Genomic DNA, 14,175 nt, shown 5'->3' on the forward strand with positions numbered 1-14,175 from the left:
AATTAAGAAGAGCTAAGCAGAAGGAGTGACAGAGGAACATGTGATTTAAAGCTATCCATCCAAACGTTTCACATGTTATTTTTTGTTTCACCTGATGATATTCAGTTGTTTTATTGAGTTTTTTCTCACACGTTTTATGTTCGCAGATTCCCTTTTATTTTTTCTTAAATCTTCTCAAGTGATTATTTTCAAAATAAAAAAAAGCATTACAGAACAAACCAAGAATTTATTTTAATAACTTTGAAAATACATATGATAGTCTCTTGCATACAGCCAGAGAAACACAACTTTAAAAGAAAAGAAATCCTACTGCATGTTTCACAGATAAATTTCCCATTTATTCATTTATTTTATTATACACCAGGTCTTAATACATTTTCCCAACTTTTTTCCTCCTGAAAGTTCAAGGTTCAACTTCTTTATCTGTCATTTTCATACTTGAAGGTTACAAATGAAGATGATATTTGTTTCTCTGAACCAGCAGCATACATCAGCATAAATGAATTACAGAATAAAAATGTAGGACTATACTAGAAAACATTGCAGTTTGCAGGACAGTGCAGCAAATACAGTGCAAACAAGATTAAAAAAAAATCTTGCATAAGAAGTGCTTATCAGGCCTCTTCCAATCTATACCCCTTTATTTTGTGAACGGTCAGGTCACAGGGTGCTGGAGATAATCACACAATCGCTGTGTAGTTTGATCTTCTCTATATTTATGTGTGTTTTCTTCAGTTTTCCCAGCAGTCCTAAAAGAGTTGTGAATGTGAATGTGTGCCGCTGTTTCTGTTCCTGTTCTGTGATGGAGCGGTGATCGGTCCGGGGCGTACCCTCCTGTCTGTCAGGATCAACTTCCTGAAACTTTAAGTTGGTTAAAGCAATAGTGTGAAACAGCTGTTCAAGTCTACACTCTAATTAAGGTTATGTATTAGCTTACAATGACAGCATACAAACATTTCTTAATTGAAGTTACATTTATTTACTATCTTTTAAAAATGGGGAAACAACCTATTTGATCCAGAGTCAAGCAAAACTAGAAATGCTGAGAGCAGTGGTCTTCGAACCTCTACACAATCACTGCCCTCAGGATTTTTATTTTAAATTGTCATTTATAAACTGTGAAGAGGTGGAGATTTATAAATAAAAGATGGGCCTGCAGGCTGGCTCACCACCACACCCACATATAAATACAGCAGCACCTCCTGGTGGCCAGAAAGTGTACAGCAGCTCCTCCAACCACAAACTCGCACTGATTATTAAGGACGTTGGATGGTTTATTTACATGTATGTACAGATGACAATAAAGGTTCCATAGCAAAAACGCAAGATAAATAAGATATAACGATTTTTGTTTGAAAAAAATAACCAAACATATACATAATACACAGGATTCACATCAGGAATTGACCTTTAAAACGAGGCTTTAAATTACATGCGGTACAGAAACAGTGAAAATAAACAGCTATTTGAAATGGAAGTTGTGTGCACATAAGCCGCTGCTGGAATCACATTCAGTTCCTTCAACAGACCGCGAGGCGAGTCAGTCCGAAACATTCTCACTGACGAGTTAGGATGTGATGAGGGGGAACAATGACGAGCAGAAGTCAGACGCAGTGTGATGAATGAAATTCCATTTATGCTGGAAAGCAGCATCTTCCTCGAGGTGGGGGGGCAACAAAGCTGCACAAACACCCTGGAATCTCTGGAGTGTTACCACAAACATCACTGCTTACAGATTTCACCAGCCCACTGGATCAACGTGTATTAAAACTTAACTCTGGTTTAGGTATTCCTCGTGGTCTGTTGTTTACCAATGATTGCACATTGTCGAGGCACTGCTGTGTTTCAATCACACACTTTCATCATCTTCAAAGGATTTTGACAATTTTGAGTCATTAGGCTGTCCTGAATAAAACAGATCTAAATAAATGGAGATAATAACTTCATGGAAAGTGAACACAGTGGATTGTCTGCATCTATTTTCAGATACTGTATCACAACATGTTTCTTGTGTTGGTTTTAAAGCTGTTATAAACCATTTCTAGAAATCTAGATCCTTGTGTGATGTGGAGTGTGAAAATCTCTGGTGTCTTCTGTAAGAAGGGGGCTGTTAGCCGGAAGAAAGGTGACGCCACTGTTACACTTTAAATCTCTAACGGCAGATGAAAACTGCTCTCTGGTTCCGCGTCGTCAGTGATTGCACGATTGATGCGCTGTTCTTCAGTTAACTCGGCATGCCCGGATCATCAGCAGCTGAAGCAGGATGAAGAGCGGTGAGACGATGAGGCCGAACCACAGGTCTCTGGCCTGCTCCTGCTCGGCCAGCTTCTGGCACAGCAGCACCTCGCACACCAGCTTCAGGCTGAGCACCGTCAGCACCCAGAGGAGCCGCAGCACCGCCAGCCGCTTCTCGTTCTCCTGGTACAGCCGGATGGACACGATGGCTGTGAAGTAGGTGCTGAGGCCGTCGGCGGCGAACAGCGGGACAAATACGAGCCACCAGCTCAGCGAGGGGGTGAACATGTCGGCTCTCAGGGCTACCAGCATACTGAAGATCAGCAGCGCCAACAGGTGGAGGAAGAGTTCAAAGGTGGCAAAGCCCAGCCACTGGACCAGCTCCCTCAGGGAGAACAGCATAGTCGGGGCAGGAGGGGTCTGGACTGAGGGACGAGGACCGTGGAAAGTCCTGGTTAGGGTGGGGAGCCCTCCAGGACTGGACTGAACAGGAGGGGCCTGGACAGGCTGAGGATGACCCTGGTCAGGGTTTGAAGTCCTCCGGGACTAGACTGAAGAGGAGGGATCACTGAGGACGTCAGGGGTGGTTTTCTTCTGCAGAGGATCCACTGTTGGCTACATCTTCAGATCCACCCTGAGGATGATCACAAACAGGCTGAATACAATACAATGTCAGAAATGATCACATTCTGACCCGAAACAGTATAAACCCATAAAATAACATTTTTATATCATTGTAAAGGCCCATTGGTAATCCAGATAGCAGCTAGTGAGTACAGCCCGGTATACACATTACATATCACATTTACTGAGGTTGTCAGTTGGTTGTTTAGTATAAATGACACTAGCTGTTCGCCGTCTCGAGTTCATAAATGAGGTTAAAGAGAAAATCACTTTAAATTAAACTAGCCGAAATCACGACGATCCATCTAACAGTGTATGCTAAATACAGACAGAGAGGCACAATGGAGCATTTTCTACTTAAAAACAACCCATTCGCGCAAGCATACAAAAAGTATTTAAGTGAAAAGACGCAATATTTTACCTTAAATCGGCTTACAAAGTCTTCTTCTCCATGAAAGAGTCAGAACACAACAGTGCTAACAAGATGTTAGCTTCCTAGCTCCAGCTGATGTCTTCTCGCGAGAACCCAGTCGGACTCTGTCACAGGAGACTCTCGCGAGATAACAGCCACTTGAGCTCGGGTGCTAACGTGATTTTAGCCAGCTGCTGTCTTCTCGCGATGGTTTCGTTTAGCTCCGGTAGTCCGGTTTTGTAGAGGATTTAACGCCAAACTAAGATTTTAAATTACTTTTGAGAGTCCGTGTGCATACAAACCAAGTATTTTTGGATCTAACTTTTTTAAAAACTGAGATATAATGACGAAACATAAGAGTCAAGCCACACCCCGGTCGGTAGGCGGCGGTCGTGAGGTGCTCGGATTAAAATAAACGAAGAAGACGCGGTCCTTACAGAAGTGTGGAGGAGTTGCAAAGTGCCCGGTAAGATCACGGCTCTGACCTTATTTTCTGATCATATATTCAGTCTGCTAGCTTGTTTGCGGCTTCACCAGTGGCTTTTACGCTGCATGTATCGCCGGCGTGAGGATGTCTATTTCAGCAAGGTGACATTTAGACTTGTACGAGGTTGAATGAACCTGTAATCTAATCTCATCTCACATGTCTTCATCCTTTTACTCCATAAACTTGATAAAATCTGCCAATTTTACTCAAAACTATGTTTATTTAGTGCAGGAAATGCCGTGTTTTATACAGAATCGCTCATACCTTCTTCAGTTTGACACATGAAACGCTTTAAAGCAACCTTAAAATAAATATGAATGGAATGTATTTGTCATTGACGATCAGAGAGTTTTTCTTGTTTTTTGGTGAAACAGGTTTTCATTTTTCAGTAATCCAGACGTGGCTCTCTCCCTCTCACGTTGTTCAATAAGTATGGGTTGTAATCAGGACTTGTCAGTGAAGTTTTATTTTACCTGCTGTGAGTCATCTTAAAGTGGCAGTTTGGAGCTGGTTGTGTTTTAGACTATGATCACACACAGATGATTAAATTCATGCTCAGATTAATTTATTGTGTTCCACTGTCAAGAAAAAAGTGATCAAGAGAATCTTCAGGTTGTTTTTGATCATGTCTAGACAGTTCCAGTTTTGTTCTCTGTGTTATGAGAAGCATCAGAGGAAGCCTGCAGGTTGTTGGTCCAGCAGCATCACGCATGCTTGCTCTCTTTTCAGCGTGGCTGAGCCGAATCAGGAGGAGGAACTGTGATGGCTTTGTTTTGGTTCTGCTCTCAGGGTAAAGACGAAACAGACCTTGACTCACTCCCGTTGCTGCTGATGTCCTCTCTGTTCCAGGCTGAAAGATGCAGACGCCAGCTGAGTCCATCCTCCACAGCGGGTACTTCCACCCCACGCTCAGGTGCTGGCAGACCTGCGCGGCCGATCTGAGACCGGACAATCTTATCTACCCCATATTCATCACGTGAGTGGAATTTAGATTTTTGTAATCATACGACAGGTCAAATCAACAGCAGAATGTGTCAGATCTAAACCTTGCGCTGTTTTCTTACAGAGACAGTGCGGATGCAGTGGAGCCCATCGGCAGCCTGCCGGGACAGGCAAGGTAAGCCTCACCCCAGAAAAATTACATGTCCATCACATTGATTGTGAATAATGTGTTAATATATTTAGGAAAAAAAATAGTAAAAAAAATCACACGACACAGAGCTGTGACTCGTGCTCGGGGTGTCGCCTCGCCTGCAGATAAAAACAGGAGGGTGGAGCTGAAGATAAGGAGAGAATCCGTTAGCTTTTTAAAGTGTGAGCCCCCCTCCCTCCTCACAGCTTAAACCCCCAACTACATCACACACACTTTGTCTCACAGCAGTGAGTCAATTTTGATTCAGTTCTTGACTTATCAATCAATCAGTCACAAGATGTCATGAGATTTTCCAGATCTTCTAATCCACGCACATTTTCAAGGCAACTGCTATTTGCTAGTTTAAGCTTTACTTCAATGAAGAGGTTTTTTTTTTTTTTTTTATCAAAGTTCAGTAAATTGAAAGTGAAAAGGAATATTTCCCTCTATACATTCCCATTTGCTGTTTTTGTGTGTTGTCAAGCTGTAATATCCTCAGATCAGTTTCAAAGCTTTGCGCTGATCAGTGTCAAACACGTTTCAGTTCAGGGGTGACATGTCTATGATTTCACAAAACTAAGAAGCATTATGGAAATTTACTATTGTCTCATCATAAAACAATTTAATGAAGCCTTCTTGTGAATAATATAGTGAAATGTTCATAAAACATTTGTTTTGAAATGAAAATGAAATTTGTTACAAAAAGAAAAAAAAAGTCAGTGTTTTCTTTTGAAATTTGCATCATTTCCTTGTTGGTTTGGCGGGACGTGTTGGCGCATCGTGGGGGTCGGTTTTGGCCCACAGGCTTTATGTTTGACACCAGATCAGATGCTATTGCTCTCATTTTGGCTTCACTGTAATGTAATGTAATGTATTCCCATCACAAAGTGAGCTGATGCTGGAGACCAGTGGCTGAACAGAATATCAAGATGTATTTATTCCACTTTCAACTGGACGTCCTCTGCAGATACGGGGTGAACAAGCTGGAGGAGATGCTGCGGCCGCTGGTGGACAACGGCCTGAAATGCGTCCTGATATTTGGCGTCCCTGCAAAAATCCAAAAGGTGCGTTGAGCCGAGGTTTCCTGCCTGTCTTCATGTTCTCCCCCAGCCGAGCTGCACGCCTGTTCTCTGAGGCTCTCTGATGCCCTGTGTGTTTGGTCAGGACGACCGCGGCTCCGGCGCCGACACCGCCGACACGCCGGCCGTGCTGGCGGTGAAGAAGATCCGGTCGCTGTTCCCGGAGCTGCTGGTGGCGTGCGACGTCTGTCTCTGTCCCTACACGTCACACGGACACTGCGGTCGGTGTCTCAAGCGGAGATCGGCACGATCAACGTGGCGCCGAGTCGTGACTGATCCCTGATCTTCTCCCTGCAGGCATCTTGAACGATGACGGCACTCTGGACAACGACGCCAGCTGTCTGCGTCTGGGCGAAGTGGCGCTGGCGTACGCACAAGCCGGTAAATCTGATCCTCTCTGGTTCTAACAGCCACTGATTTAGGTCTTTTTACGCAACTTATTAGGTAGAAATGGATCATTTTTGCATTTTTGTTTCAGAAACGTTTTGAAAACGACAGTGCAGGTTCCATGTTGTGCCACTCCTTTTTTTTTTTTTTTTTTTGCACTGAACCTACTGATGGTTTCTTGCAGGCTGCCACATCATCGCTCCCTCCGACATGATGGACGGAAGAGTCCGAGCCATAAAAAACGCACTCATATCCAATGGTTTGGGGAACAAGGTAAAGAAAGGCGACTAAAACCTGCAGACATCACCACAATGTAAAACCTGGAACCTGTGTTTCGATCTATGATCAGTGATGTTTAAATCCTCTCCTTCAGGTTTCGGTGCTGAGCTACAGCGCCAAGTTTGCGTCGTGTTACTACGGTCCCTTCAGGTGAGTGGCCTCTCCCGGATTGTGCCGGCGAAGCCCGAAGCCGGCTGACGCTGCGCCGTGTGTTTTCCCCTCAGGGACGCGGCTCAGTCCAAGCCGGCGTTCGGGGACCGGCGCTGCTACCAGCTGCCTCCGGGCGCCAGGGGCCTGGCGGTCCGGGCCGTGGAGCGGGACGTGAGGGAGGGGGCCGACATGCTGATGGTGAAGCCGGGTCTGCCCTACCTGGACATCGTCAGGCAGGTCAAGGACAAGGTGAGCCGCCACCGCCGCGGTCCTCGTCCACACCTCACCGATCCCCCGCCGTGTCTCATGTCTCATGTCTCATGTCTCGTGTCTCCAGTTCCCCACCCACCCTCTGGCGGTGTACAACGTGTCGGGGGAGTTCGCCATGATGTGGCACGGCGCTCAGGCGGGGGCCTTCGACCTGCGGGCGGCCGTGATGGAGGCCATGACCGCCTTCCGCCGGGCAGGTGAGAGTCTGGGATCTTCCCTCGCAGCCTGGATATTCCCACCGTCAGACCAAACCTCCCTGCCGCAGTGGACAGCTGGAGTCCCATTTTCAAAAATGTTCTTATCTCTAAATCAGCTGAAGGAGGTAAAACAGCCAAACTGGCCGGAAGCGGTTTTGTTGATGGTCTGTTCTTCATCCCAGGAGCCGACATCATCATCACCTACTACACACCTCAGCTGCTCGGCTGGCTGAAGGAGTGACGGCGGCCAGGCGGACCCTGAAGTGGACCAGCCTCCTGTTGGCTCAATCATCTGTTCATTGGTTCTGATCGGTTTTACTTTAAGTGAATAGATCAAAGGGCTAATGGGAAATATGAATGTAAAAGCTGACTGATTAGTGTTTCAGCACCAAAAATTACCATGTGTCATATTGAGGTTGTATGAAGTCAGTGTATCTCAACCACCCTGATAAAGAACACTATTAGTCAACATGTCTCAGCTATCCGTCATGTTAATCGATGTTGCTCCTTATTACAGAAAATAAAGTTCTTAATTCACATCCGTTCTTGTCAGTGTTATTTTAACTGTCAAGTTTTGCAGCATATTCAGTTTACGAACTATATCTAGTAGCTGTAAATGCTACATTTATATCTAAAACCAGTTACTACAGAAAAATGACTTCAATCTAAACCTAAAGCCAATTTTAATGTTGCCCTCTGGTGAAAAATGCAGTGAAATGTTTAAGAAACTTCTCCACTAGCTGATGCATTCTGCATGTTTTTACAAACTCACTCTGTCTTCAGTCAGTAAAACAAAGTTTTAACAATTTCAACATTTGACTTTAGAAACATGAATTATTCCATTTTTCATTCAGATTAACAGACACAATCTGACATGTTCTTGAATTCAGCGAGGAGCAGAACCATGAAGTAGCTGCATTTGAACACTAGAGGGCAGAACTCCACTGGCTCCACTTCACTCTGCTTCAGGTCTACATGGACTGGAGCAGGTTCAGGATGTCTGCAAGGTGTGATGAGTTGGAGTGTGTGGAGTTGATTCAGTCTTTCTTTTGTGGAGAAATGTCAGTTCACTGTGGGAGGAGACAGCAGGAGATGACTTCAGTGACCAGGAGTTTATGATGATTATAACCATTAACATCACAACACTGACTAATTTTAAACATCATCTCTCTAAATATGTTCACGTATGACAACAGGGATTTGGGACAAGTTGACTGAATCCTACATAACTACCTTTTAATAACCTGTCCTTTAAAATGTGTCATCCAAGCACTGAAGTCAGTGATGTTGATTATAATCTGATTGGATCAAACGATCAGTGTAGTATTTGGCCTATGGTTGTGCCATCCATCCATCCAGGCCTCTCTGTGTAGTTTGCATGTTCCCTCTGTGTTCAGTTCAGAGCTGCTGCCGGCGGCCGTTCGCCCACGCCGCAGCACCTTCAATGAACCGCTCATGATTCATCTTTTTTTCTGCAACAATTCCTGATTCAGCAGTGGAGGGGTTAACGCTCAGTGAAAACATCCACCCCGGAGCCTTTTCATCTGCTCAGATATGAGTAATTCCTCTCTGCTCTGAAGCAGCATCATGTCAGGCACACCTCCGTACGCCTCTCAGGTGTTCAGGCCCCTGAAAACCGGCCTTGAATCTGCAGCCTTCAAACCACTGGCAGTAAGTTTGGTTTGCCTCAACTGTATCAGCAGAAACAAAACAAGTCTTTAAAGATTTCTAATGCTCATAAAACACAACTAAAATCAGAAAATGGTGCTTAAAGGTGCATTAAGCAGTTTGCTCGTTTTATGTGAAACACCGACCCCTGCAGGCCTTGGGCGTAACTGCAGCTTAGTGAAACGCTCGTGTCTGTGGCTTGCGCCCATGTATGTGCACAGAAGAGGGGAACTCCTTCCTCGCTCTTTTAGCAGCACTCGAGTAAAATGTAAGTTTCTTTTGCCTGGTGGGTTCTGTGCTGGAGTTGTGGCAGTGCTAGAAGCCGGTCTTTTCTTACTTTATGGAAGCTCCATCCTCAATACTGCTCAGTTGTTGCTGCTAAGCATCTGGCGGAGTAATGGCGGACAAAACGAAACTTAAAGCTAGGGTCGACGATCTTGGAAAACTAGCAAGCAGCACGAATGTAGCATCTCCCCAAGGCTCCGCCCAGCTCCCACCCCATTGGAGGAGCTCCCGTTGGGAGCGAACACACTGGATGTGGAAGGGCCGCACGCGCACGGAAGCGCCACGCGCTCGGAAGCGCCATGGGCTCGGAGTTTGTGATCGCCTCCAATGTTATTAAGTTTTCTGACTACCCGCGCACAACGCGCATAGGAGCGCAGCGCGACCGCTCCACTTCCTTCTATTTTTCACGCGAGCGCCGAGAGGTCCTTGGCAACGCGCGTGCGCACTGAACCAGAGCCAGTGCACGCCATTGAAATGAACGCGTAGGGGGCTGGTAGAACGGCGAAGGGATTTGATTGGTTTCTTAAGAGCGGTCCGCGCGATACGATTGGTCGGAGTTTTTACACTCCTGTGGCCGCTACAGTGGTCAGATTTTTTCCGCACTTTTTTCCGTCCACATAATGTATTGACTTCTCCCAGGGGGCGAGGAGCATTTCACTCAGTATGACAAAAAATGCTTTTGGACAACATCATCTACCCTAGCTTTAAGGATATCAGGCCAGCGGGAGCGCGCATTACGTCAAGCTCAGAGCGATTCATACCCGAATCACTCATATTTCTGTGCCTTCAGTGCCCTGCACAGGAAAATAGGAGCGACTGCGATCTTGCAGAAATAGCTCTTGCTGCCCATCAGGCAAAGGTGAAAACGTGTGTGGGTGTGAATAATTGATAATTTAATATTTAAAACTGTGCTATGCTCCTTTAATGTAAAATTTGTTTAACAGCAACTCTTGGTTTTAACACAGAAAAATGCCTTCAAGTTCTCAAAATTTATTACTTTGAATATGGATAAGATTTTGAACCGAGTGCATCCTGATTTTATTCACATTTTATGATCCCAACATTTTATCAGAGTATGGCCGTCTGTTTGCAGGTATAAAGTTTCTCCTCTAGTTTGTGTACATACTGGGCGACTCAGAGGCGGAGCGTGGGTCTCAGTACAGAGGGGGCGGAGCGTTCTCGACTGGCCCTTATGATAGTAATTTTACAAACAATTCCTCATGCTACCATCAAACAACACACTAATGCTCACTTTTATTGAGCCAAGCAAACCTATATGCCTCAGAAAACAGAATAAAGCCACAAACCAGTTCACAAACTTGTTCTAAAGAACAAATACACATATGCACACACGCACACACACATACAATTGCAGGCTGACAGCTGTCACTCAGAGCGTCCGCTGTCCATGGTGCTGAAAGCTCAATTAAAAAGTCACGGGCTAAATCTGTACCATCTTTGATACAGCTTAAATATAAAATCAACACAGCTGGTCTAAAATTACACAATCTATTCAGATAGATATAGACACAGCTATCAATATCTTTTGGAATTCACGTATATTAGGAAAAAATAGACTCGGCGGTCTCTTATAGTTGAGGGCAACACAAGGCACATTCAAATAGGCAGGTGTTTTAGACCACAACATTCTGATAAAGATAATATTTTTGAAGGTTTCACTGACTCACCAGTGGCTCCGATGTTAGGTTTCGGGTAGTACCGCTAGCGGCTAGCATAGTGTTTAGCATACTGTTGAACTTCATCCAAAGAGCTCAGATCAAGTGCAAAAGAAAAACCTTGTTAATGCCGCTCAGCCAATCAGCGCTGGCTTACAGCTCTGATGCATTCATGCACAGTCGTAAATTAAGAATTGGCAAATTGGAGCCCACAACCATATGCGAATACCTTCTCGCACACACTGCACATTTTATTATAATAATTTATTCACGAGTAAATGTGAACACATCGCATGAAACGGGGCCCTATGACCTTATCGGCCCTGGGGCGACCGCCCCCTGCCCCCACTCTGGCTCCGCTACAGGGGCGACTATTTTATTCAAGCAATTTGCTTGATTGCAAATCCCAAACACATATTAATGATACAGAGAACATGGGTGACAGCAGGAATGTTCCCTCTTTGAGTCCAGGTTGGCCTTTCTGTGCAGTTTGCATGTTCTTCCAGGATGTCTTTTGGGTTTTCCTGGATATTCTGTTTAAAAAAACATGAAAACGCACGTATTTTTGTGTTGTGATGGTTTAGTCACCCTTTTATGGTGAAACCTTCACCTGTACTGTAATGCTCAACAGCACATCAACGGAGAGAGGGATAAATTAGCATTGTGAATCAAGAATTTTTGGATTTCACTTTTCAGATTATTTTTGTATTTGACGAATTCATCGTAGATAAATTTGGATGAAATGTATTGTCTAATCATGAAGTTCAAGCAGATGAAACATTTTGACCATCAAATGAAGCAATAACCTGAACATCATACATCCAGGTAATGCAAATTATTCAAACTAACAAACAAACTTAACAACACTACATAAAATTAAAGCGCATCACAGCTGTCTGTTGCTGCAACATGAAGACCCTCCGACAGGAGGCGACACATGTTTGGGTTTTTAGGGTAAATATTTCCACACACGCTGCAAAAAGCATAAAAAAAAAAAAATTCGAAGTATCTTATTTCGTTTCTGATTTTTGCTTTAGATGAAAACAAAACCTCTTTAATCCATTTCAGTCCGTTTCTGTTGCTATTTTGTTTTTTAATCCAGATGATTTAAGATTCAGTTATTGTTTTCTCAAACACAAATGCAATCCTGTTTTGTGATAAAGGATGAAGATATAACGAGTAATGACGCCTTGATTCACTTGGAAGAGTTGCTCGGAGTGATTTATGGACGGAGGAGTGTGTGCGCGCACTGCTCGCAGTGTGTGTGACGTGTGGGGGCCGAGCGGAGGGCTGCTGCGCCTTAACTTCCAGTCATCTGAGTGCGTGTTATCACTCTCAGGGAGAGACTGCCAGGCTGAGGACGGCGCCGCGCTCTGGGAACTACCACAAGTTGTTGAGGGGTGGATTTACGCAGCGGGGACGCACGGCGCGGCGCGGCGCGGCACGGCACGGCCGGCCCGGGTCCACGGGATGAAGCCTTTACCGACTCGGAGCCACTTCTGAGACACGAGCAGAGAGCGAAGGGTGGAGGACTCATGCTGCGGCGCCGGGCTGCCTCTCCACACGGCGCGCTCTCCTCCGCGGGACGGGACATGGCACGCGGCCGCAGCCGCGCGCTGCCGGGACGCTGCCTGCTCGCGGCGCTCTCCTGCTGCCTCCTCCTCGTCCTCCTCCTCCTCGTGCCCCGCTGCGGGGCCAACATCACGGTGGCCGTGATGCTCCCGGACAACCACCTCAAGTACCCGTGGGCGCTGCCGCGCGTCTTCCCGGCCATCCTCATGGCGCACGAGGACCTGCACGGGAAGCACCGGCTGCTGCTCGGCCGCTCCATCAGCATCCTCAACTACAGCACGGAGGACCCCGCGGCGGGCTCGTGCGCCGAGAGCCGCGCGCAGGTGGTGGCCGTGGACGCCAAGCTGTACCTCCACCCGGACGCCTTCATCGGGCCCGGGTGCGTGTACCCGCTGGCCTCCGTCGGGCGCTTCGCGTCCCACTGGAAGCTGCCGCTCATCACGGCCGGGGGTCCCGCGTACGGCTTCGACAAGCGCGACGAGTACCGGACCATCGTGCGCAGCGGGCCGTCCACCACCAAGCTGGGGGACTTCGCCAACGCGCTGCACGCGCACTTCAACTGGACGTCGCGCGCCGTGGTCATCTTCCACGACCTGCGGCAGGACGACCGGCCGCACTACTTCCTGTCCGAGGGGATCTACCTCAACCTGAAGGAGGAGATGAACATCACGGTGGAGGCGCAGCCGTACGAGGACGACTCCAAGTTCTACAAGGAGCTGATCGCCTTCATGAAGGAGCGGGGCAGAAGTAAGTCCGCGCGCGGGGGAGAAATTTCCGAGCGCATTTTTCATCCATTCACAGGATGTTTTTTTCCACGTGATTTAAAGCTCGTGGCCTTATCTCTGTGTGCAGCAGAGCAGCAGCTGGTTACTGTAAAGATAAAGTCAGAGAGAGCACGAGGGAATTCCTCCAATCTGGACCATCTGAGAGGGAAACGGTCTGCGAAAATGCCCTCAGATCCCAGTTTAGACAATTTAAAAATGGATGAGTTGAGTTTCCAGGGTGAAGGTAAAGTGTTGAGCCCCCCCACAGGGTGGAGAGTTGATCCCCCCGCAGCAGGGAGAGCGCGCGTGTTTATTCCGGAGTTATTACACAGGAATGTTTAGGCTGTGCGCAGTCTGCTGCTGGTTTATGGGCTGTGGAGGACCACCACCACACACACACACACACACACACACACACACACACACACACGCACACACACACACACACACACACACACACACACACACACACACACAACGCACGCACACGCACAGGCAAAGTTAGCCCACGTCTAAAAACAAACAACTCAAGAAAGGTTTAAAAACACTTAAGAAAAAAAAAACAACAACAAATAAATCCTAAGAGAAAAACAATAAATGGGTGAAACTACTGTTACACGTCTTAAAATGCAGTCACATGTCAGAAATACTGAAGCTTCACTACAAAATATTTCCCTACAAAAAGTTCGTTTTAGCTTAATTTAATTTTCAGTGTCTGATTTCATTTGCTGCTATAAATGTCTCTGCTCTGTTCAAACCGATGCACAGCAGTACTTTGTGAATCATAATCAAAAGAGAAAAATCATTAAATACTGAGGTGTTTAAACCTGGCTTTAAAGGCATTGGCAGGTAAAGTACTGAAGCATTTTCACCGCATTTAATCACCAGCAGTAATCATTTGATTCAGTATCCGGCCTCCGTTCAAACACTGCGTTGACCCGTTATAACGGATGTGAAA

At 46.1% G+C, this 14,175-nt stretch overlaps 3 protein-coding genes across 3 annotated transcripts in view; 2 read left to right on the forward strand and 1 right to left on the reverse strand.

Annotated features, from left to right (window-relative positions):
• Positions 1-644: 644 nt before the first annotated feature.
• Positions 645-3,395, reverse strand: tmem203 (transmembrane protein 203). Its single transcript, XM_030084754.1, has 2 exons — positions 3,281-3,395; positions 645-2,869 (listed from the first exon to the last, which is right to left on the reverse strand). Exon 2 carries the CDS (start codon positions 2,635-2,637, stop codon positions 2,221-2,223), a length of 417 nt encoding a protein of 138 aa, XP_029940614.1. The 5' UTR covers positions 2,638-2,869; positions 3,281-3,395; the 3' UTR covers positions 645-2,220.
• Positions 3,396-3,585: 190 nt separating this feature from the next.
• Positions 3,586-7,785, forward strand: alad (aminolevulinate dehydratase). Its single transcript, XM_030084741.1, has 11 exons — positions 3,586-3,737; positions 4,608-4,734; positions 4,825-4,875; positions 5,858-5,954; positions 6,055-6,190; positions 6,267-6,350; positions 6,541-6,629; positions 6,730-6,785; positions 6,860-7,034; positions 7,123-7,252; positions 7,435-7,785. Exons 2-11 carry the CDS (start codon positions 4,616-4,618, stop codon positions 7,491-7,493), a joined length of 996 nt encoding a protein of 331 aa, XP_029940601.1. The 5' UTR covers positions 3,586-3,737; positions 4,608-4,615; the 3' UTR covers positions 7,494-7,785.
• Positions 7,786-12,226: 4,441 nt separating this feature from the next.
• Positions 12,227-14,175, forward strand: part of npr2 (natriuretic peptide receptor 2) — a 64,431-nt gene continuing 62,482 nt past the window's right edge. Inside the window, 1 exon segment of the mRNA XM_030084761.1 lies at positions 12,227-13,200. Within this exon segment, the coding sequence (XP_029940621.1) occupies positions 12,417-13,200 (784 nt within the window). The 5' untranslated portion in view covers positions 12,227-12,416.

Source organism: Salarias fasciatus (genome assembly GCF_902148845.1).
Source record: "Salarias fasciatus chromosome 7 unlocalized genomic scaffold, fSalaFa1.1 super_scaffold_4, whole genome shotgun sequence".
Classification (NCBI taxonomy): Eukaryota; Metazoa; Chordata; class Actinopteri; order Blenniiformes; family Blenniidae; genus Salarias; species Salarias fasciatus.